The sequence below is a fragment of the Apis dorsata genome, unplaced genomic scaffold (assembly GCF_000469605.1).
Source record: "Apis dorsata unplaced genomic scaffold, Apis dorsata 1.3 scaffold_374, whole genome shotgun sequence".
Taxonomy (NCBI): Eukaryota; Metazoa; Arthropoda; class Insecta; order Hymenoptera; family Apidae; genus Apis; species Apis dorsata.
This window is the reverse complement of record NW_006263637.1, coordinates 278,552-302,511: the sequence shown is the minus strand read 5'-3', so window position 1 is coordinate 302,511 and position 23,960 is coordinate 278,552. Positions and strand designations below refer to the sequence as shown.

The 23,960-nt window shown below is 24.4% G+C and overlaps 5 protein-coding genes across 9 annotated transcripts in view; 1 reads left to right on the top strand and 4 right to left on the bottom strand.

Annotated features, from left to right (window-relative positions):
* LOC102675377 (fatty acid synthase) overlaps positions 1–12,037 on the bottom strand; it is a 14,703-nt gene extending 2,666 nt beyond the window's left edge. Inside the window, exons 1-6 of one of the 2 annotated variants that reach the window (XM_006618773.2) lie at positions 11,726–12,037; positions 6,219–6,419; positions 5,777–6,130; positions 2,556–5,707; positions 2,006–2,462; positions 59–1,937 (exon numbers count right to left, since the gene is read on the bottom strand). In XM_006618773.2, coding sequence (XP_006618836.1) covers positions 67–1,937; positions 2,006–2,462; positions 2,556–5,707; positions 5,777–6,130; positions 6,219–6,333 — 5,949 coding nt within the window. In that variant the 5' untranslated portion in view covers positions 6,334–6,419; positions 11,726–12,037 and the 3' untranslated portion in view covers positions 59–66. The remainder of the gene's footprint in view (positions 1–58; positions 1,938–2,005; positions 2,463–2,555; positions 5,708–5,776; positions 6,131–6,218; positions 6,420–11,725) is intronic. The other variant, XM_006618774.2, reaches the window with a different exon arrangement.
* A 363-nt stretch (positions 12,038–12,400) lies between these two features.
* LOC102674616 (COP9 signalosome complex subunit 3) lies at positions 12,401–20,677 on the top strand. 2 transcript variants are annotated; one of them, XM_031511966.1, is made up of 5 exons: positions 12,401–12,419; positions 18,206–18,381; positions 18,806–19,066; positions 19,150–19,874; positions 19,959–20,677. In XM_031511966.1, exons 2-5 carry the CDS (start codon positions 18,327–18,329, stop codon positions 20,253–20,255), a joined length of 1,338 nt encoding a protein of 445 aa, XP_031367826.1. In that variant the 5' UTR covers positions 12,401–12,419; positions 18,206–18,326; the 3' UTR covers positions 20,256–20,677. The 2 variants fall into 2 exon arrangements, with proteins under 2 accessions (XP_031367826.1, XP_006618829.1); XM_006618766.2 differs by lacking the exon at positions 12,401–12,419 and having other exon boundaries at positions 18,170–18,381.
* LOC102674751 (dynein regulatory complex protein 11) lies at positions 14,083–17,771 on the bottom strand. 3 transcript variants are annotated; one of them, XM_006618768.2, is made up of 11 exons: positions 17,555–17,769; positions 17,157–17,317; positions 16,618–16,828; positions 16,253–16,530; positions 15,872–16,181; positions 15,458–15,742; positions 15,081–15,325; positions 14,724–15,011; positions 14,509–14,601; positions 14,293–14,410; positions 14,083–14,218 (listed from the first exon to the last, which is right to left on the bottom strand). In XM_006618768.2, the coding sequence occupies exons 1-11, from the start codon at positions 17,658–17,660 to the stop codon at positions 14,112–14,114; spliced, it is 2,202 nt and encodes a 733-aa protein (XP_006618831.1). In that variant the 5' UTR covers positions 17,661–17,769; the 3' UTR covers positions 14,083–14,111. The 3 variants fall into 3 exon arrangements, with proteins under 3 accessions (XP_006618831.1, XP_006618832.1, XP_006618830.1); XM_006618769.2 differs by having other exon boundaries at positions 17,520–17,623; XM_006618767.2 differs by having other exon boundaries at positions 17,157–17,771.
* Positions 20,678–21,619: 942 nt separating the features above from the next.
* LOC102674498 (nicotinamide riboside kinase 1) lies at positions 21,620–22,791 on the bottom strand. Its single transcript, XM_006618765.2, has one exon. The coding sequence runs from the start codon at positions 22,317–22,319 to the stop codon at positions 21,732–21,734; it is 588 nt and encodes a 195-aa protein (XP_006618828.1). The 5' UTR covers positions 22,320–22,791; the 3' UTR covers positions 21,620–21,731.
* Positions 22,792–22,980: 189 nt separating this feature from the next.
* Positions 22,981–23,752, bottom strand: LOC102674357 (active regulator of SIRT1-like). The gene is made up of 4 exons (XM_006618764.2): positions 23,567–23,752; positions 23,413–23,502; positions 23,191–23,339; positions 22,981–23,123 (listed from the first exon to the last, which is right to left on the bottom strand). Exons 1-4 carry the CDS (start codon positions 23,628–23,630, stop codon positions 23,001–23,003), a joined length of 426 nt encoding a protein of 141 aa, XP_006618827.1. The 5' UTR covers positions 23,631–23,752; the 3' UTR covers positions 22,981–23,000.
* Between the last annotated feature and the right edge of the window lie 208 nt (positions 23,753–23,960).

Below are 23,960 nucleotides of genomic sequence, written 5' to 3'. Positions count from 1 at the left end.
AAAAAAAAAAAAAAAAAAAAAAAAGATAAAATGTAATATATGAAATATATAACATAAAATCAATATTTATAAAAAAAAATGTATAATACCTATAATTAAACCAACATCACCAATAGCTCCCCATTGAATAGCAAGACCAGGTAAACCATTTGCTTGTCTATTTTCCATTATTCTTTCCATAGCAGAATTTGATAAACCATAATTACTCTGACCTATATTACCTCTTCCACACGAAACAGATGAAAACACAACAAAATAATCTAATGAGGAACAATATTCTCGTGATACTATGTCTAAATTCTTAGTTAAGGTAATTTTAGGCGATGCTGATATTACAAAATCAGATTCTGAGAGATTTTCAATGAGACCATCTCGTAGAACAGCTGCTAAATTGAATATACCACCAATAGGAGCAAGTTCATTGCTTTCTTTGATAAGTTGTTTTGTTCCAGTTAATGTTATTATATCTATTGTGGAAATTTTAATATGTACACCCATCTCACGCCAGCGACGAATACACAATGACTGAAAACCAGTACGTATTCCAGATCTTGAAGTTAAGACTATATATTTTGCACCACGTATTATCATCCATTCTGAAAGTTCCAAACCAAATCCACCAAGACCACCAATTATTATGTATGATTTTTCAGGATTCATATATGTGCGTGGAATAGCTGAAACTATCTTTGTTGATGGCTGTATAACTTTTTGCTTTTCCTCATCTCGAATTTTTAATAAAACTTTACCAATATGTTTGCCAGTAGCCATAAATCTAAAAGATTGTTCAATTTGTTGTTCTGAAAAAACTGTTGAAGGAAGTGGTTGAACAGCACCACTCTCTATTCCTTCATTGATGAGTCTTGAAGTTTCTCTTCTCTCTGGACTATCAATTTCCAAAATAGCATCCAAGAGTATTCCATGGAAAGAGGCATTTTTTAAGAATACAGACATCCCAAGAGGAGAATCATTCGACAAATCAAATTTTCCAATTTCAAGAAAACGACCACCTATAGCAAGACATCTGACACTAGCTTGTAATTTTTCTTCAGCTAGCGAGTTAAGCACTATATCTACACCACGTCCATTAGTTTCGGTAAGTATTAATTGTTCAAAGCTTGTATCTCGAGAATTGCCGATGTTTCTATCAGTCAATTGAGGGAACATTTTCTTCAAGAAATCTCGTTTCTCTTGAGTTCCAACAGTAGTGAATACTGTGCATCCTGTATGCAAGGCTATAGAAATACTAGCTTGTCCAACACCTCCACTACCAGCATGAATTAAAACACTATCACCTCGTTTCATGCGACCACGGACACATAGAGCATAATAACTAGTAGCATAAGCAACAGGAATAGTTGCTGCCTGTTCCAGAGACCATTTATCAGGTACTTTCCACATGAAATTAGGATCAGCTACAACAGTAGTAGCTAAACCACGCGCTGCCACCATAGACATGATTCGTTGACCTTTTGGATCACGTCCGGAAAACTCAAGACCCAATATACATTCTTGAGTAGCTAGATTTCCAGGAAGAGCATCTGGTGGTAATTTTCCAGTTGCTAACATGATATCCCTAAAGTTTAATGGTGCATAATATACAGAGCATAATAATGTGTTTGGAAATTTTTCTGGCTGGTAGTAGCTGAGTGGACTTTCAATCCATCTTAAGCTGCTCAAATCACCTCTATACAAAACATTAATATTGGCATGTTCAACTTGCAGAGATTCTTCATTTTGTAAATCTAATTGTAAATGTCTATAACTTCCCCATTGTCCTCCTTTTAAAACATTAGCTACCAAATGTTTGTTTAGTTGTTGAGTATAAAATTTATCATTTAAATTAAATTTAGGTAGATTTTTGTCTTGAATGAAAACATAACTTGCTTTTGCACCACCATCTTCCAGACGAATACAGTTCATAAATCCAATCATACCTATAAATATTATGATTATTAAAATTCATGTAAGTATTGTTCTGATAAAAATATTGAATAATATTTACCAAGTAATTCTTCGCCCTGGCTAACCAGTAGAAGTTCCTGATTCTCAGTTGCAACTTTTTTTAAAGCTGCTTTTACACCTTCTAACCACATAAAATTCTTTTCTGTTATTTGTATGACAATAGGAGCGGATCTATGTTCTTTTTTTCTAAATAGATGATATGAGCTTCCAGCAACAATTTGTGTGGCAATATGAATCATATTTTGGTTTAATAAATTAGCTGAGTTAACGTCAATTTGACTTGTTTCTTCCAAAAAGAGAAATCCATTATTTAATAAACTATCTGTCAGATTTTTCAATACATTCCATGAATTGTTAGACAATATATTGCTAGCTATTATAAGATGTGAATTTTCAGCAACCGGTTCTTTCTCTTCATTACGTATTGTAATAGTAACATTAAGTTCTTCTAAACCACTATACTGTTTACGTGAATCTACTACTACTTGTACTTCGAACTAAAAAAAAAAAACTTTATAAGTTTTTGCAATTTTATTTTTTTACACTGTAAATATATATAAATATAATGTAAATATATTAATGATACTTACATTAAGATGGATTTCTGAATTAGAAAACTGAATTATATCAGGCACAAATAAATAATCTATAGGACGATTTCCAGCCACTTCAACAATTTTGGTTTTTTTATGTCCTATATTTTCACAAACAATTTGTAAAAGTACAGTAAGAGCATATTGCTTGGCTTTCTCTGGATCCTGCGCTAATGGTTGGGAATTTTCAAAAGGTATAAACAAATATTTTTCAAGTTTAGGAATTCGATGCTGTTGTTTTTTTGCAATCAAAGAGGCTTTCATTTTTCTGATTTCAATACCACCTGATTTAACAACATCAATATTTGAATAAAAGTGTATTGGAACACCCTCATTTTCCTTATAATTTTTGATAAAGTCTAAGTGAACAATAGGATTGATAGCAGCATATTGTAAGCGAACAGGTACATATAGTCCTCTATTATCCTTTCCAAGAATGGAAAATTGAAGCATAGTATCAATGAATGCAATCCAATTATTATTCCAAAGAAGTCTACCAGAAATTCCACGATTAGACATAGATTTAATACCTTGAAAGATTCCACTGTAATGATAACCTCTTAGTCTAAGTTCCTTATAAATATCATTTGTATTCAGTTCCAATGATTCACTTTCTTTTTTTAAAATTGGTGCAGGAATATTTAATAACATTTTATTGATATCATTTGGTACAGAAATTGTTCCAGTTACTGCCACAGATCCATTTTCACAAATTTCAAACTGACCAGTACCCATGAATATATTGATTAAAAATTTCACAACTCCTTCCTTTGGCATGATAGTAGCTCTTTGAAATTTTACATTCTCAAATGTAATTGGCAATTGCTCGTAATCAACTCCTCGTAGTTTTGCAAAGGTTTTCCAAGTAATTAATAAATAACCAGTAGCAGGGAAAAGAATTCTTTCATCAATATTATGACCAATTAAATATTCATCTGATTCTTTAGATAGATCGAATTCTACTACATTTTCTCCGAAGGACGAACTTCCTGAAGAAAAAGTAGCTACATCCCATTGCATAGAATGATCCCATTTAACCAAACTATTGATCATAGGTGTACCATGACCAACTGGATAATTAACTGGTGGATACAACTTGGAAACTTTGGGTTGTCCTCCTGCCATATATATTTTTCCTACATTTTCCAGCAATAAGTTTAGATTATTTGAATGGTTTCGTTTATGTAGACCAATATTGGTCACAGACGGAGGCAATGATCTTCGCAAAATTGCTTGTAACAAAGAATGTGGTGCAATTTCAATAACTATCGCATCTTCCGGAATATGAGATAATGCTTGGTAAAACAGCACAGGTGATAATAAATTGTTTACATGATATGCAGCACTGCTAAGTTGTGCCAATGGAGTGCTCCATGCTTGTTCAGGTATTGATGTAGAAATCCATCTGGAAGATCTCTGTTTTGGATTTGGAATAATTTTTTCTAACATAGTACGAAGTTTTTGTCCTACTGGAGCTACATATTTGCTGTGAAAAGCAACACCAGAGCTATTTACTATTTTTACAAAAATGTTATCTTTTTTTAATTCTTCTGAAAATTTCTTAAGAGATTCAATTGGACCAGAAATTGTTACAGAATCACTTGCATTATTGCAAGCTGGTGTTACATCAGGTGGACATCGAGCTGCTGTTTCTTCCCAACTTAATCCAATAGCAGCCATTGCTCCAGCCTGTAAATTTGAATCCATGATCGTTTTTCCTCTCCAATATGCTGCCAAAACTGTTTGTTCTGGTGTAAATGTACCATCTGCATAAGCACATCCTAATTCACCGACAGAATGTCCAATGATACCATCAGGTTGAATTCCTAGGTATGTTAATACATCCACTAGAGCAACTTGAATGGCTGCAATTGATACGAACGAATGAAGAACATTTTCAAAAGTTTCAGATGTTCCATTCAGAATAAGATTCATTAAATCAATTCCTTCAGGCTTTAGAGCTTCAGCACATTTTCTTAAACTTCTTTGAAATATTTCGATATTCAATAAATCTTTACCCATGCCTGGCCATTGAGATCCCATACCAGAGAATACGAACCAAATAGGATGTTTCTTGTCAACATATTGATTAATTTCTTCAAGTTTAACATTTCCCATAACAGAATATCCTCGATATAAATGATTGGATATATTATTTGCATAAATATCATGAAGTAGAGCAATAAACTCATCATCTTTTTCGTATTCTTGAGCTTTGTTTAAAAGAACTCTTACAGCTTCTTCAGTACGACCAGACACAGTTACTAATTTGGGTACTTTACTGTCTAGAACTGGTAATAATTTTGGCTTTGGATGACTACGAAAAAGAATATGCGCATTAGCTCCACCAAAACCGAACGAATTTACAGCCACAAATCCACCTTTCCATGGCATATTTTTATCCACAACTTGTATACTTCCATCATTCAATGCTGGTATATCTGCATTTGGAATTTTGAAATGCAAATTACCTGGAATTATACCTTCTTCCATAGCAATAAGCAGTTTCGATATGGAACATACTCCGCTAGCAGGTTCTGAATGTCCCATATTAGATTTAACAGAACCAAGCAATAGAGGAGTTTTTCTACCTTTGCAAAACAGATTTGCTATAGAATTGACTTCTTGAGGGTCACCAACCTTTGTTCCAGTACCATGAGCTTCTACATAAGAAACGTCTGCAGGATTAATACCTGCTTCTGCATAAATCTCGCGCATTAATTTATTCTGCATTTCTCCATTGGGAAAAGTGATTCCTTGGACTTTATTACCATCAGTATTGGTTTTAGAATGTATAACTGTGGCGTACACTCTACGTGCATCTTTTGCTTTTTGTAGAAACAGTACAGAGACAGCCTCTGATCTGACATATCCTTTACCATCAGCATCAAATGCTTTACACATACCATCTGAAGACAACATGCTTAATCGATGGAATTGAAGAGATTGGCTAGGCTTTAAAAGAAGATTGCAACCACCAACAATAGCAGAATTACATTCTCCTGAACGAATCGAAGCGATTGCTTGATGCATGGCATATAGGGACGATGAACATGCAGTGTCTATAGCATAACTAGGGCCATTAAAATCAAATGAATATGAAATTCTATTTGGAAACATAGCTCTGCAACAACCGGTCAATGCATATCCTATAAATATACATTGAAATTATTATTATTGTTTTTATTATTATCAAAACAAAGATTTCATATACCAACCATTAATTTGATCTGGATCATTGGTCCAATATTCGTCAGATTCTGATGCAGAGACTCCAATGAATACACCAGTTTTAGATCCTCTAATATCATTTGGATTAATACCAGCGTCTACAATTGCTTCGTAAGTTGCTTCCAAGAGAATACGTAATTGTGGATCCATTACGTGAGCCTGTTTGGCGTGAACACCAAAGAAGGTAGCATCGAATAAATTGAGTTCCTTCAATTTACCAGTCCTCTCAGGTAGACCATACATACCGGAAGGCCATCGACGATCATCATTTGTGACCATGTCGATGCCTTCAAATAAATTTTTTTTAAATTCTTCAACATCTGAAGATTCAGGATAACGTCCTATATAAAAAAGAGAGCATTTAAAACAATTAAAAGAATTTTTACAAATCGTAAATATAGATATGATTAATAATTAGTAAATATTCACCTGAAAAACCGCTAATTACAATTTCATCATTTATATTGTATGGAGTAGTATCACCGTTCATCATATTTGGTTCTCCTACAACAGGAGTGTTTGCACTTTCAAATTGAGCTGGCATTATGATAAATATTAATAGTTAATTTCTTCAAATATTCAAATTATTTTGCAGAATTTATCAGACGTGGGAGCCTAGTGGACTATAAGCTGAAAAAGAAAAATAACATATTATTTTGAATATATTTCATATATTACATAACTTATTATTCTAAATTAATCATATATATATATATACATACATATTTACTACATTATATATATAATATAAATTACATAGAGAACAAATTATTTAACTTTTATATATCAATTTTCTTTTATAAAAATATTTTAAGAAATATAATACAATTACAGAAATTATTTTTTTAATTACAATCGAAATTCCGTAAATATAAAATGACGGGAATCAGCTGTTCCGTTGAATACTTCAGACGTCTTAGCAATTGTATTAAATTACTGTAATAAATATCTCTTCTCGTCATGTGATCAATTGAGCGATTTCAATTGGATTCACTTCGGGATAAATCAGTTTAGTGAAGACTTTATGCATGAAAGATGCAACATTACTTGCCTGCAGTTATCTCTTATAAATATTTCATATTTTATTTAAAATTTAAATTAAAATTATCATATTTATCTTATCTATATTATTTTAATATTATTTATAACTATTTTTTATATTCATTAATAGATTTTATATTTAATAAAGATAAGAAACTATCGATATTTTTAAGATTCGCATACAAAAAAGATCTTAAAATCTTTGAATTCAAATCATCATACAAAATCATAGATCGGTAGTTTTTGAAAATTATGCATTGGGGGTATTCTTAAAGTTTGTTAAATTTATTATTAAAATTCATGATTTTAAGATATTGTTAAATATCTTTACTGAATAAAAAAGTAGAAAATAAAAAAAAAATGTTTTTTTATCATAAGTTATAACAAAATTATAATATTATATATAAATCATAATAACTTAATATGATAATAAAATAATAAAAAAGATGATAATAAAAAAATAAAAAATAAAAAAAATATTTTTCTATTATAAGTTACAATGAATCATAGTATTAATTAATATCAATTAACGTCATATAATCAATGATAATATATTAAAATATTTGCGCATAAAATATGTAATATAAGTGATAGAATTAACATTTTTTTATCTTCATTATCCGATCTGGTTTTGATTAGAACGTAATACTAGAACACGTGATACGACGTTGACCTCAACGGATAAATTATATCATTACCCATTATACTGTTACACCATAATTTGTTAACATAATTCAATAGTAATCAGATAATTTAATTATGTATTATTTTGTTATTCAATTTAATTAAAATTTTAAAGTTAAATTATATATTAATGATCGCATGACATATACTTCCAATTGCTTAATTAACGTAATTATAATTAATTACGATCCTTTATTAAATTAAAAGATTAATATATTGGATGAAATATTTTTTATTGCTGTAGAAGAAAAACTTACGTTTATTAATCTACAAAAGAAAATCTTACTATATATTATATATATTATATATTAATGAGATAAAATATACATAATTCACATAATTCTTAAATTTATTAATTTTTTAATATATTAAAATGATAAATGAATTGCAATTCAATTGTTTAAAAATGATAATAGTTTAAATATGTATAAATATACAATAAAATATTCATTGCTAATATTCATTTTTAAATATATCGAGATAATATATCGAGACTATAATTAAATAAATTAATAGATCTTTCATTTAAATATAAAATTTTCAAGAAAAAGTGATTATGTGTTACTTTTATCTTTTTTTTTTAAATATTATATATTGATAATATATTGATATATCATAACAATATTATGAACTGTGAAATAACTTAAGTTACATTTATATCGTATCATCAAACAAAAAAATTAACAGTATTTTTTCTAAGGTTATCTGAAATGTTGTTTTGTTTCTTTTTAGACATTTATTGCGTGCGTGTACATTTTTTACTATCATATTTGTGATAGTCATAATATATGTATATTAAAATCTACATATTTTTACATTTTTACTTTCTTGCTAGATATCTTTTGATTTTGAAAGTATATAATAATTTAATAAATTTTTTTGTGTAACATGTAATGATTCAATAAATTTTTTTTTTTTATATTTTCGAAATTTAAAATATATTTCTTGAATTGATAATAAAAAAAAAAATCAATTCTTCATATGTATTAAACATGAGTAGTATTAAAAATATTTGAAATTTATTTTATAAATTTATTTTTCTTAAATCGGATAATTTTAATATATATTTTCATTATTAAAATTACCGTAACAATGAAATCTTTTAATGTAAATTTTATTAAAAATTAAAAAGATTTAAATTAAATTATTTAAAAAAAAATTATGGATAGTTTTAATCGGTGAAAATTTAATTATTTATGATATATATTTAGAAATATGTTTATATAATTAATTATTTAAAAATATATAAAACAACAATAATAATAAATTAAAAACTTTTGATATAGAATTTTTAATTTAAAAATATCAAATATATATATATATATATATATACATTTTAAATATTTTCGGAATATAATTTAATAATATATAATTTAATAATAATATATTATAGTATTTTATATTTTTAATTATAATATAGTCAATATTTCAACAAATTGATTATAACATGTTACACAGATTGATACAAATTTTATTATTATTAAAGTAAATAAATACATTAAATATGAAATATATGATTTATTAATTATTAACATTATTTTTTTATATCAATAACGTTTTTTTAAATCAATATACATATCACTAATTTTTAATATAAAAAACAGAAAATAATATATAATCTGCACGCTTATAGATACTAATTTTATTATTAAAAAATATGTTATTTAAAAATATATTTTATTATTAAAAAATATAATTCAAATTATAATTGAATGATTTCATTACATAAAAATATATAATTACAAATTTATATTCTATATAAATGTAAACTTTTTATCTCTTTATTCTTATATTCTGTAATAAAATGCAATATTTATATTTTTCGAAAAAATAATTATTAAAATTAAAATAATTATTAAGATTAGTCGTAAATATTATGAATATACAATGAAATGAAAAAAAAAAGAAAATAATTATAGTTTAATATGATAAATATAATAATTAATTTATAGTTTAATATTTATAGATAAATTTAAATCGATAACAAAAAGAATACCATTATTCTAATAATCAGTTATATCGATCTAATTGATAATTATTTCAAAATATAAGAAAGATAAGAAGATAATTTCAATGTTAAATATCTCAATGTTAAATTATTGATAATTTGCCTCAAAATTAGATATTTAGATATTATACATAAATTCAGATATATTGGCTTCAATTTTTTAAGATTTATTATTGTGTAAAAACTCATTAAGAAGTCAGCATTATACTTGGGAACCTCTCCTTGTCAGCATTAGTTCATGAGTTGATCACGTATCACGTGTTGCGCAAAATAGATGCGCATAAGATCAAAATATCCGTGATCAGTTTCTAATTCTATGAAAATCAAATTTTCTATTTTTTATGTTTGTGAAATAAATTTAGTTAATTATTATATAGAATTTATAATATTTTATTAATAGTCATTATATATTAATAATATATTAAAAAATATATCAATAAATATATAGAATTTTTATTATAGATATTTTATATTTTTAAGATATTTTTTTTATTCAAAATTCATTTTTTTGAATAAAATTCATAACAGGAAGAATTTATTATTCAATATTAAGAATAAATAATGATGCAACAAGGAAAAAATAATAATATAATAACAACAATTATATACATTAAAAATTTCATAAAATATTTTTTATATAAATATATCTCAAGATAAATTTGCATTATTTTAAAATTATATTTATAATGTTAATTTTATTATTGATATTTTGTTAAATTAATAATCGTTTTTAATTGCACTTTTTTTTATTTAAAAACAAAAAATATTTTCATTACCAGTTTGTAGAAAGAAATAAAATCAGTCATTAATCATAAATGAAAAAACATAAACAAACTTATTGTTAGGTCAGCTCATAAAAAACATTGTTTTTCTAAGAGTTAAATTTAAAACAATATTCATAGTAATAAAGATTTTAATAAAAAGAAAAAAAATTTATAAAAAAATTAAATTTAGAAAAAAAATAAGTAAAAATATATCTTTAAATAATTATAATTTGTTTTTTATTTATTATACTTAACATATATGTATCAAAAAAACATTTACTTATGATTTAATAACATGATAATTTAATACCGTCTACTCGTTGAAAATATAAGATAAATATACAATGCAATAGTAAAAATTTATACAAGTTAAATTTAATATTAATGCGAAATTATAATTAAAATGCGTTTATCATTCGTCATTCGTGCCGAATAGATATATACAAATATTAACTTAACTAATATCACATTATATATATCATGATATTCTTATTTGTAAGAAAAATATATAGTTATTGTATATAGAATAATATCATGATAATATTATATATATATTGTGAAATAATTTTTCAAATTTAGATAACAAATAAATATTAGCAATTCATTTCCTAGATAAATTTTTTTATTACTGATATTTTTTTCATTTTAAATAGTTTTATATCAGTCAATATTCACTAATGATTAGATTTACTATGACATTGCTATGACTATTATATCTATTATATCTATTTTATATGAAAATTTTTTCAAATTTCAATTGTTTTACAAAACACAAAAGAATTTTTCATAGAATGTGATTTTGTTGGAAATATACATTATATATATATACAATTCGTAAAAATATAAATTAAATTGTAAAAGAATATTATTAATTTAATATCACTACGAAAATTTATAATTATTTTATATATTATTGATAATCGTGTTTATTTTCAAAACTTTCGACTAATATAAGAAAGAAATCGAAAAAATTATTGTTATTAAGAAGTCGAAATTTGATTAATTAGAAAAATTAATCAAATTTAATTCATTGATTGTTAATTATTTAATTTATATATAAGATTTATATTATAAAATATATATTTATTTTGTATGACTAAACAGAAAATGATAACAATTCATTATTTAATCATTAATTAGATATTCAGTAATGAAATTTTATATCTTAACATTATAATAATATAATAGTTTTATTAAAAAATTAATATTCTGCATTATCTGATAATATATATATTGTGAATATAATTGATAAGTAAATATAATTGATTAATTTTCTATTTAATAATTTTCTTTTTAATATTTAAAAAGACTTGAAAAGAATTTTCCGAACTGTCAATAATTTGGATTAAATTGTTAATAAATTAAGTGTACTTTATTATATCAATTAGCAATAAAATGTTAAAAATTTATTTAAAGTAAAACATAGTTTAACCACTTACCTCACACGTGGATATAATCCTGATAAATATTATTGAATTCTATTTTCCTTTTTGTTCAAAAATCCTGCGTATTTAATTAACGTTCACCACTAAATTAGAAATAAATAGAGTAGATCTTGTCGACCAACTTGTAATAACAATAATGAAGGAATAACGAAATGTGTAATAATATTTAAATAGAAAAATGGCTCTGCTATTTAATAATTTTATATATACGCGACGTGCAGTTTCCCTATCGATAAAACCAGCATAAGCACCATGGGCACGTCGCAGAAAACTGGCTAACGTCTAGCTCGTGAGCATCTCGTTATTATTGAATTGGACAGACCCTATGGTCTGACATCAGACCATGTGGCGTCGACCAATAGGAATTCACGTTTCCGGTACGCAAGCGCATGAGAATGAACCGGCGTTCCATCTTCCGTTACGAATATTCCGCTTTTACGTTGAATTACGTTTATTCTCTCAACTGATTCAACATTTTGTTTAAATTTTAGTCTTGATCGATCTGTGTACATGCAGTTATCACATGTTAATTAGTCACGTTCTTATTTTATATAATTTTTATGTTATCAATACCGATAACTAGCATAAAATAGTTCACCGCTATAACACGATGAACTGACGCGAGGAATCGATATCCTAGTGCAGTAACGTAATCGACAGATTTCGAGAGATATTTGTAAACATTAAAGTTTGTTCATTTTTTTTTTACAATTGTGTCATTTTAAAAAATATTTAATAAAAGTGCAAATTTTGAAGAATTTCGGAGATCAAAATTTTTTTTGATATTTTTAATGTGTTATTTAAGAGGTTCAAAATTTTGTAAAATTCAAAATGTGCAGTGAATTCATTTTTATTTTTCATATTTGCTAAAAAAAATTACTTTTTTTATATTAGAAAAAACTCATACGTTTTTGCTTTAATATCTTATATAACACATTAGTATTCTAACAGATAAAGCAAATTGATTATTCAATTTTTTGTCGAATTGCTTTGTCTATATCTAAAATATTAGATAATTTTTTTCATTTGTTTCAATTTTTTAATTTTTTTTCTATTCAAGAGAAATATTACAATTATATTATTATTGACATTGATCGACGAAAGTTATAATTTATTTTTTTTACATAAAATAAGTTAAATTCATATATTAAATAATTATTTATTTAATAATAATTTATTTAATTATTTTAATAAATTCTCTTATTAGCATTTGAATATTTTAAAAAAATGTAAAATTTTACATGATATGTCTTATTTTCATAATTAAAATAGAATTATAATTAATGTAACATATTTTAATATAAGAGTAATATTATGTGTAATATTATTCCCTCATCATTTCTCTTTGATAACATTTTGGAAAGATCTTTGCCACTGTCTTATCATAAAACTTATTCGCCTCATACTATATCACGTGAACTGAAGAAAGAAACATGTAACCTGTATAAGTTTAGACTTAACGAGACTTTTGTGTTACGATCCAAAGCTAACAATTTTATTCTAGTTATCTCTCTTACAAAAGGGACGTTCATGAATAAAAACTTGTCAGATTGCAATTGTCGTTCTTCTAACTCAGATTTACGCTTCCAAAAGCTATAGAATCAAATATTAATAATATAATCTCGATAAAATTATGAAACATAATTAACACACATTAATGATTATGAAATCAAATTTTGAATCTATTATCAATCTAATATGTGAACATGAATCATCCTTTTAATCATGAAAACTTATATTATTATACTAATAACACCATAAAAACTAATGATAAAAATAATTAATGTTTAATTGCGAAATATATAATGATATATAATAATATATAATGACATATAATGATATATAATGATATACCATTATAAATCTATATATACATTATAGCATTATAGCATATATAGATTTGCAGACAATATTTTTATAATTTATAATAATAAAAGTTATAATAAAAAAAAATATAAAATAAATAATTAATAATATCTACTTTTATTTTGATTTTTTCTTATTTATACTTCATGAATTCGTAAATTTATTTTTTATTTAAAATAATGCTAGATTTATCAATATTTGAAACTTTGATCTCGAACGTAAATCGTGGTTACGTTTATTTTTACTTATGTAAATAAATTTTGCATTTTTACAAGAGCTCGATAAACAGTGACGAAGATCTGTAAAATAAGATTGAATAATCAATAAGATTATAAAAATTAGCAAATTAGAGAAGTAACAAAACTTCACGAATTATATTTAATATTTATTCATATTTTTATTATTATTTTATTAATTATTATTTTTAATTATTTTATTAATTTTTATTTAATTTTTATTTATTATTTAATTTTATTTTTATTAATTAATATATATATAAATTTAGTTACGAAGATTATTTTCCTTTTCTTTTCTTTTTTTCATTTTCTTCTTTTAAGTTTTGAAGTTCCAATTCAAGTGCTCGTTGTTTTTTACGATTTATGGGTGTTTTTGAAAGCCATGCTATAATCAGAATTATCATAAATAAAATTAATCATAAATATTAATATTATTTCATAGAACATATATATACAAACCTAAAAACGCGGATTCTTCCTCGCAAAAAACTGGATCTTTTGAGCTCAACGCATTTATTAATTCTCCATGTGTCAACGGATGAGTTTTTAATTGCATTATTCGTTTTGTAGTCATTACCTGTATTATATTTATATATAATTATTAGAAAAGAAACATAAAAAAAAATATTATATATAATATTTACATTACTATAATAATAATTTTTTCACCAATACCTCATTAATTGACGCTAATACAGTACCAATCGTAAAACCATCACAAATTTTAGTCATAATAGTTGTATCAAATTGTCTATTAATTCCAGAATGCTATAAATATAAACATATATGTTCTAATAATAAAAACTATCATTTTATGGATTGTATGTTATATTGTATATTTTTTAATAAAAATTTAATGTCTAATACAATTTAAATTAATAAAATCATACTTTATATAATAAATCTTTCCATATAAGAGACATAGTTCCATAATCTGGCCTAGGAATATATATAATTTTATCATAAGTTTGATATAAAAGTTTTTGATCTCCATTCCATGGTGAACTTGAAGTTCCAATAAGAATCACTTTATCTTCATTTGTAATACTTTTTACTAATTTGGGAAGATCTCTTTTTAAACGTTTTGGATCAGTTTTATCTGTTTTTAGAATTTTTTTTACAAATGGTTTCTCTGCTCCTTCCATAAATATCACTGATGGTTGAAGCAAACGAGATACCTTTATCCATAAAAAATATAAAATTACTTTCTCTAATTCATATAATTATTTTTATTTCATTCTCCTTACCTTTGATATCAAATGCATAAGCATAATTAATCCTGATTTACCAGGATATTTTCCAGCAATATTAGCTGGTGTAATATCAAATAATGTAGCTCCAAGTTCTGTGCAAATTGCATTTACTAGCATTTTTTTACCACTACCATGTGGACCTGCTATTAATACTGATCTTATTAATGGTGTAAGTTCTCTAAGAGTATTGTCTCCCAAAGGAAGTATACAATATTCAGCTATCAACTGTTTTATATCTCCTATTAGTAGAATTAACATGATTTAAAGATTACTTAACAGATTTATATTTTTAAAAAATTATTTAATAAGTTAAAATGAGAATGAGAAATGTGAAAAATATAATAAACTTAAATTAATATTGAACACTTAACCAAATGTTGGCAAAGATTCTATCTTCTTCTCTTTTAAATTATAGTTTAAGAAAGATTTTTCGCCTTTAAAATCATTAAGTGGAATTTCTTTATGAAGTTTAATAATTCCTTGAGTTAATAATTCTTCAAATAAAGATTCTGTTGTTCTATCAGGTGTCAAATCCTTTTCTTTTCTCTTTTTATTTTTTTTTGTACTACGGCGAATTCTTTTTTGACTTCTTTTAAGGCGTTTGCCTTTAAAACCTTTATCTCTATCTAATGCATTTTGTAATGCTTCAATATCGCCTTGAAATATAATATAAAATTATAAAAGTATTTTGCATTATATATATATTATATTATATTATATTATATTTTATATATATATAAAATATACATATATATATATATATATGTATTAATTTTAAAATTTACCTCTGAGTGCTTGATCAACTGTAATACGAACTTCATTTTCTACTTTATTAATTGTTTCATTCTCTATTATATCTAAATATGGCAACTGTGCTGCATTCATAGTTTCATCTTTATTTTTCCATATTTCTTGATATTCTTGATTAGCATATACTAATTCTGATAGAAAATTAGAAGGGATTGATTTGAAACCTTGTTCAGTTTCATCTTCTGATTGTTCAATATTATTATCTTTTTTTGATTTTAATTTTTTAGATTTTTTAGATTCTTTTGATGATACTGCTGTTGATTTACTTATGGTACTTTCAGTTTCCTAAATTAAAATCGGCACAGTCATTTAATTTCAAAATATATATATTATATAAATATAAATGTTAATTTTACTTGTCTGCTAAATATGATTCTGGATCCACCACTTTCTGCAGGTGGCAAATCAGGAATTTTTCCTGTTTGTTGGAAATAAGTTTTTATCCAATTTCGAACTTCAGTTCTTATATTTTCCTCTATTATAGCGCTTTTTTCTTTATGTATCCTTTCCCTAGTTGTAACCACTAAATTTTCATATAATTCTTGATATTTTATTTGTTTCTCATATCTTTCTTCTTTGATCTTTTCAACTTGTTTGGCGTTTTCAGTAATTTCTTGACTCGGTTGAACCATACCTTTAAAAGTAATATATATAATTCATATATTTTATTTATTTATATATTTATTTTTCCTAATTATTTTATTACTTTAATAAAAGATACCAATTAATAACATTTCCTCGAGACATCTTTTTCGAATTTTGAATCTAGTTAGATATCCTTTCCAAATTTTTTGAATTTTTATTGCAGCTATTGTTTCGTTCGGCTCATTTTTTATCTCTGTTTCTGCTTTAATTGCAGATTTATCTTTTATTTGACAAATTTCTTTCATAAATTGAAATTTTAATCGATCTTGCCTAGCACGTTCATGAGCCTAATATTTATATAAATAATATATAAATATATATAACATATATGAAAGAATTCATACGCTTATATTATTTCAAGTTTTTGAATAATTCTGTGACAAGTGTTCTTTGTATTTCCTCGATAATTTGTAATAAAAATATTTTATATGAAATTAAATTATGTTATATATATACTTGTCAAAAATAGTTCAAAATATAAGCGTTCGAATATTTTCGTTTTATTATATATTGATAATTTTCAAGATAATTTTCTTATATAAGAATATAGAAAGATAATTTTTGTTCTTTATTTTAAAAATTTCATTAAAAAAATTTCATTTAAAAAATTTTTACCTGTATAAGTCTTATTGCTTCCAATTCAGTCATTTTTTTTGGTATAATTGTTTTATCCAAAATACCCATATTTTTCAAAGTATTTTCTATATAATTTCGTTTTTCTTTAATTTCTTGTAAACGTTCGCGTTTAAAATATCTGGGTATTTGAATTTCAATTTCTTGTGGAGTAACATTTAATTTTATTAGAATATCATCAAAATAATTATATTCTGAAATATCTATCTCGACTAATTCATGTTTTAATTCTAAAATTCTTCCGAGACATGAAACTAATACTTTTTTTATTAATAATCGTTTTTGTGGTTGAATTATTTGATCGTAACACAATTCTAATTTATTATAGATAATAATATATCTTACATATAATTCTGAAATCGCATTATAAATTTTCTTACGATCTTTTTGCGGTTTAGCATTTTGCAAATTTGTATCCACTTGAAGAAGTTCTTCCAAAGCAATTTGTGCACTTTTCCAGAGTTCATTGTATGTTATATTTGACATAATAAAAAAATATTTAATTCTTTTTTTCCTGTTTAAGAATTAAAAAAAATGAAAATGCAATTGAATTTTAATTGAAAGACATTATAGTGAAAACACTTTACTTTATTCTATTTTTAGAATTGTTAGAAATCGTTAATATCCTAGCAACCATCAATTAAGTTAACAATACATAAAATTTCTTTTTTATTTATATAAGATAAGTATATGTATTTAAAATAAAATACACATATATATTTAAATATTTACTTTAATACTTTTACAAATATTAGTGTAATGCAGTATTTAAAATAATCATATTGATTAATTATAACATTATAATTTTTAAAGCAATAGATAAAATTTTACTTCATATAATGTATATATATATTAAATATATTTTCAATTTATAATGATTCTCACACATACAATTAAAAAATTAATATAAGATAACTTAAATTTGCAAAGAAAATATATTTATTTGAATATATTTCAATTCAAATTTTGTGTGATCCATAACATAAAAGAGGGAGTTCGATGCAACCGGCTATTTTCGTAACATGCTTCAGAGCATTCCGGGTGCCTCTTTCAAAACGTCATCTTAAGTGATCGTTTATTCACGAAAATAATTTCTGTAAATACGGTTCACCACCGACTAAAGGTGGTGATGAGAAGAAACTATTTGCAGTAATGGCATCAGCATTGGAGCTATTTGTAAATAATGTGCGGACACTCTCAAAACAAGGTGCGACAGATGTTCAGATCTTCCTTACATTCTCACGTACCTAACCTCTAAGAATTATCCTGAAGGATTATTAGAACATTTTGTATTACTTTGAAATAATCGTTTTTTAAAAAATAAAATTCGAATGCATACTATTTTCTCATTCTGTTAGTCAATAATTCTTCAATCTAATTTTATTCAGATCATATATAAATTCAATTTATTTTCATTAAACTTATTTATAATGAAATTCTAATTATTTCTCATAGTGTCATATGAATTATTTTCTTATTCAAATTTTGACATTAATAAAAAAAAATATATGTATCTCTTTAATCAATATTTTGCAAGTAAAATTACTATTTTTATATTACTATTATTATTATATTAATATTTTTATATTAGTTATTAAACATATATATTATTTAATTATCTTATATTTCAGGTAACTTTAGGGAGCTATCCGAAATAATAAGTAAAAGTACAGATGTTCTAATAAAAAATGGACAACACTTAGATAATGTTTTGGAAACCTTAAATTTGCAAGAACATTCATTAGGTATTTTGGCAGTATTATGTGTAAAATTTTCACTGCCTAATCCTAATGGTGCAAACAATGCTGATGCTTATAAACCACTATTTAGTCAGGTTCAGGAATTTATTATTGGTTGTAATGGAGAACAAGTTAGATTTGCTTCTGATATATGTAAGATTTATATTTTCTTTTTTTTTATGAATATTAAAACTATAATAAAAATATTTTTATTTTATTTATAATTTTTATTACAGATGCGGAATTATGTCATTTATTTACCCAAACATTGGTTGAATTACAAATACCATTGCGTGGTATTGAACTTTTATGCCGTGCAATACGTAAAATACAATTATTTGATAGTCAGCTTACTTCAATACATGCAGATCTTTGTCAACTATGTCTTCTTTCTAAGTGTTTTAAGCCAGCACTTGAATTTCTTGATATAGATGTTACTGGTATCAATCAAGAAGAAGGACAATTTGATTCAAAATACTTTTTACTTTATTATTATTATGGTGGTATGATATATACAGCATTAAAAAATTATGACAGAGCATTATATTTTTTCGAAGTATGTGTAACAACACCTGCCATGGCAGTTAGTTACATTATGTTAGAGGCCTACAAAAAATATATTTTGGTCTCTTTAATACTGCATGGAAAAGTTTTAAATTTACCTAGGTACACAAGTCAAGTGGTTAATAGGTACATGAAACCATTAGGTCAACAATATCAAGAATTAGCTACAGCTTATCAAATGAATAGTTGTGAAGAAGTGCAAAATATTATTACTAAGTATCAACAATTATTTACAAGAGACCATAATATGGGATTGGTAAAACAAGTGCTGAGCTATTTATATAAAAAGAACATACAAAGGTTGACAAAAACTTTTTTAACTCTTAGCTTAAGTGATGTGGCTAGCAGAGTTCAATTGTCTGGACCTGCTGATGCAGAAAAATATATATTAAACATGGTAAATTTATTAATAATATTTATTAATAACATAATAATATATATTCAAATATTATATAAAAGTATTTTATATTTATAATTTTAGATAGAAGATGGTGAGATTTTTGCAACAATCAATCAAAAAGATGGTATGGTAGTATTTCATGATGATCCAGAAAAATACAATTCGCCACAAATGTTGGCAAAACTAGAAAAAGAAATGGCAGCATGTATGGAATTGGATAAACGAGTTCTTGAAATGGAGGAAGAAGTTGTTCTTACACCTCAATATGTTCGAAAAGCTTGTGGACAGAATGATCAAGATGATCAAACAGCTGGTCCTGCTCCAACAAATGTAACAAATGTGCAAGGTCAATCTAAACATAGCAACTATTCCATGTAACATATACACGTCGTTGTGCGTTACCTTTATTAAAAAAAAAAGAAAAAATGAAGCAAATCTTGTTGAAAGCAAGGACTTGAACATTTAGAAGCCTGTTTTGGATGAAGATGGATGTCCGAAATTTGGCTAAACATAATCTATTTTGTACAAAACAAAAAAAAAATATTACTATTTGTCATTATATGGAATTATAAGCTATTGAAGTAGTAAAAGTAACAAAAGATATGAAAAATTATAAAATGTCCTTTTTATAATAAATCATATAAGTACCCTTTCTGGATCTGTCTAAAACTGAAGGCTGATTGATATATTGTAAGTTATAAAGTGTGTCTGTGAAGGAGTTACCAATTCAAATATATTTTATTTTCTAAGCCTTATACAATTAATTTTTGTACAAAATATACTATGCATATGAAACAAAATTAAAAATTATTTCCTTAATAATTATTTAACATCTGAAGCAGGCTTTATATGCAATGCAAAAAAGAAAATATTGTACATGTTGTAGTTAGAATATTGTGATACATTAGTGCAAAATTATCACAATTTTTTATAGAAATTCCTATTTAATAAATACACGTGTATATTCATGAAAATATCAAACATTAGCCTGGCAACAAAAAAATTTTGTAGGAACTATATAAAAGAATATAAAAGAAAATGAATTTAATTAATTGATTTTGCATATATAAAAGTATTACAAAAATATTTTCATCAAAAATTTCTAGTTTGCATATTGTTATAAGTATTCTATAAAAATATTAATATTTATTATTATGAAAAAACCAAGTTATCAAGCTAAAATGATTCAATACTCATTAAACAAATGTTAAGTACATAAATTTTGAATTTTTTAATACATGTCTCCCATGTATTTACACGTGTATTTTCATGTACATTTAAAAACCATCGTGTCTGATTTTTTAACTTAATATATGGGCATTTCTATAGAAATCCATAAAAATTCATCAATATGGATAATAATATAACAATGAAATATGTGTGTGTGTGTGTGTGTGTGTGTGTATATATATATATATACACACATATATATATTTCTTACAAAATGAAAGGTGAACAAATACAAGTTTATTTATCATTTATGAAAAAAGAAATAAGAAATACTCAATACATTATTATATTAGGTAAGTATAAGACTATTATGTTTTTCAATTTAATAAAAATCAGTTATCCATTTGTATACAAAATTTATTATACAGGATTTATTATTACAATTATTTTATCTCAAACTTAAAAAAAAAAATATTTAAGAAAGATAATTTAAATTATTATCAAAAATATTTAAAATTTTAATTTATACTAAATATTCTGGAATGTAGTATAACATATTTCTTTTTGAAGTTGACTTATAACATTATCATTTTTTGTTAAATGATAGTTAAATATTTAAAATTAATTTATGGTATATATTTATTGTAGTTTTTTCTTTAACATATAATAATAATAATTAAAATCTTATGATAATTTTTTTATTTCATTAAAAATTATTTCAAATATCTCTTTTTTATTTTTTGATCCATCAATGAATGTTATTGTATTATACAAATCATTGTCTTTCATTAATTCATCTTTGTGTTTTAAATATTCTGGCCATACAACTTTTTCAAAATAACCAGGAACATCTGGTGGATCATACTTTCTTTCTTTCCTTCTCTCCCAACATTGTTCTTTGTTTAACGTTATGAAATATTTACGATCACACAAATTTGAAATAACCTTACATTTAAAAAGCGAAAATCCATCTAATATTAATATATTTTTGTTGATAATTTCGGAAGAATTATTTTCATTCGGAAAAGATTCGATTAATTGTAAGATATCTGAATACATTTTGTCCATATCCATACTAGTTATTAATTCCCAATTAAAATGATTAAGTTCTTTTACCAAAACATGCCGTGGATCATCTTTCGGCAAGAAATAATTATCTTGGTGTAACACTATTGAGTTTTTTAACTTTTCATGAAGTTGGGTAGTTACAGAAGTTTTTCCACTACATGTTGTACCCGAAATACCAATTACAAACCATTTTTTTGAAGACATTTTATATCATTTGTGTTATTTATATTGTATCTTAGAATAGGTTATTTTAAACTAACGTATTATGAATAATATTACGTAACTCATATTAATTTCCCTATCTAATTAATAATAAAACATACAATGTAAATGTTTTATAACAAAAATTATTAATATAAAATAAAATTCTATCTATATAAATATTATGATTCATGAGTTTTACTTGATTTATAAATTGAATAATATGGCTTAACATGATAAATAGTAAATAATATTAATCCTCCAATGAAACATAAGCCCAAAATAGCAGGAAACATTAATGCAATGTTGTAAGAACCAAAAAATGATCGTATTCTGTTGTCGTCAATAAATGGTAAGCCAATGATCCATATAGTATAATACAGAAATAAAATGCAAGTCACAATCAATATCATTTTACCCTTCTTACGATCACTATTAAACATTTTATATAATTAAAAATTATAATAGATTATTTATATTTATAATAGATTAAATATAAATATATAAAAAAATATAATATTACTTTATGATAAAATATATGGAAATATTTTTATGTATTTATGACAAATATTATATCATGATATAATACCAAATAAAATTTATTAACTGAATTTAATAATATTTTTTTCAAATAATCTTGTTTAACTAAGATAATTTAGGAAATATAAAAATACAATTTACTTATTATTGATCCATATATTCTTTTTCAAACTTTTTGAAATCTTCTTCAGTAAATGCAGTAGTTTCAGGTTCTTTAAGTTTCTTTACTTCTGGAATATATTTCTTTTTCAAGGCTCTCTCCAATAACTGTTATTAAACTTTTTGATTAAAATTTATTTTTCAAATAATTTAAAATTTATAAAAATATGAGTACCTTATTTGTTGTATTTGGATCAATACGATTATTACTAAGTATTAAGAGTTTCTGTATATTTTTATCTGTAGAATCTTTTTGTGCGGCTAATTTTTTTTGAGTTTCATAGACAGTTACTTTACTTGATCGTCCAAGAATTGTACCAAGATCTTTAAAAATATTTATGTTTTATAAGACAAATGAATAATTGATTATATATTTTATTTAAAAAATTATAGATACCTGTTTTATCATTTTTAGATAATATCCTGTGTTTTGGAGGGATTAAATCCAGTGCACCTTTATACCTTATATATTTTCTTTTCTTTCTTTCTATAAATAAAAATTTTGTCACATGATATATAAATTTATAACCTGTACAAATTAAAACTTATACCTTGTTTTATGCTTTTTTCACAACCCATTAATTCAAGTCCTTTTCTTACAAGCGAATTTGACATTTTTATTTTAATTTCTATATAACATATAAAAATATTAATTAAAAAACCACGTTATAATGAAAAATTGAACTACATCATCTCAAAAAACGAACATAATCGAAAATGTCTCATGTCTTATATCTCATGAAATGTCTTGATCGCATAAAAAATCATGATACGATCTCTATAATTTAGATTTGATATGATAATAGACTCATGTATGAATTAAATATTATTTACGAATTAAAAATTTTGTTTATATTTTTATAATACAAAAATATAATAATTATTTTATAAAATTTTTATATATTTATATATATTGCTAGTATATTAATAACAATATAGTAATAT

Excerpts from the sequence above, each read along its gene's own strand:
- LOC102674498 (XM_006618765.2), bottom strand. The coding sequence starts at position 22,319 with ATGTCTTCAAAAAAATGGTTTGTAATTGGTATTTCGGGTACAACATGT.
- LOC102674357 (XM_006618764.2), bottom strand. The coding sequence starts at position 23,630 with ATGTCAAATTCGCTTGTAAGAAAAGGACTTGAATTAATGGGTTGTGAA. Across the intron at positions 23,503-23,566 it reads TGAAAAAAGCATAAAACAAG|AAAGAAAGAAAAGAAAATAT; the intron begins GTATAAGTTTTA and ends TTTTATTTATAG. Across the intron at positions 23,124-23,190 it reads ATCCAAATACAACAAATAAG|TTATTGGAGAGAGCCTTGAA; the intron begins GTACTCATATTT and ends GTTTAATAACAG.
- LOC102674751 (XM_006618767.2), bottom strand. The coding sequence starts at position 17,660 with ATGTCAAATATAACATACAATGAACTCTGGAAAAGTGCACAAATTGCT. Across the intron at positions 14,602-14,723 it reads GGAAAGATTTATTATATAAA|CATTCTGGAATTAATAGACA; the intron begins GTATGATTTTAT and ends TTATATTTATAG. Across the intron at positions 14,219-14,292 it reads GGAAGAATCCGCGTTTTTAG|CATGGCTTTCAAAAACACCC; the intron begins GTTTGTATATAT and ends TTCTGATTATAG.
- LOC102674616 (XM_031511966.1), top strand. The coding sequence starts at position 18,327 with ATGGCATCAGCATTGGAGCTATTTGTAAATAATGTGCGGACACTCTCA. Across the intron at positions 18,382-18,805 it reads GCGGACACTCTCAAAACAAG|GTAACTTTAGGGAGCTATCC; the intron begins GTGCGACAGATG and ends CTTATATTTCAG. Across the intron at positions 19,067-19,149 it reads TAGATTTGCTTCTGATATAT|ATGCGGAATTATGTCATTTA; the intron begins GTAAGATTTATA and ends TTTTTATTACAG.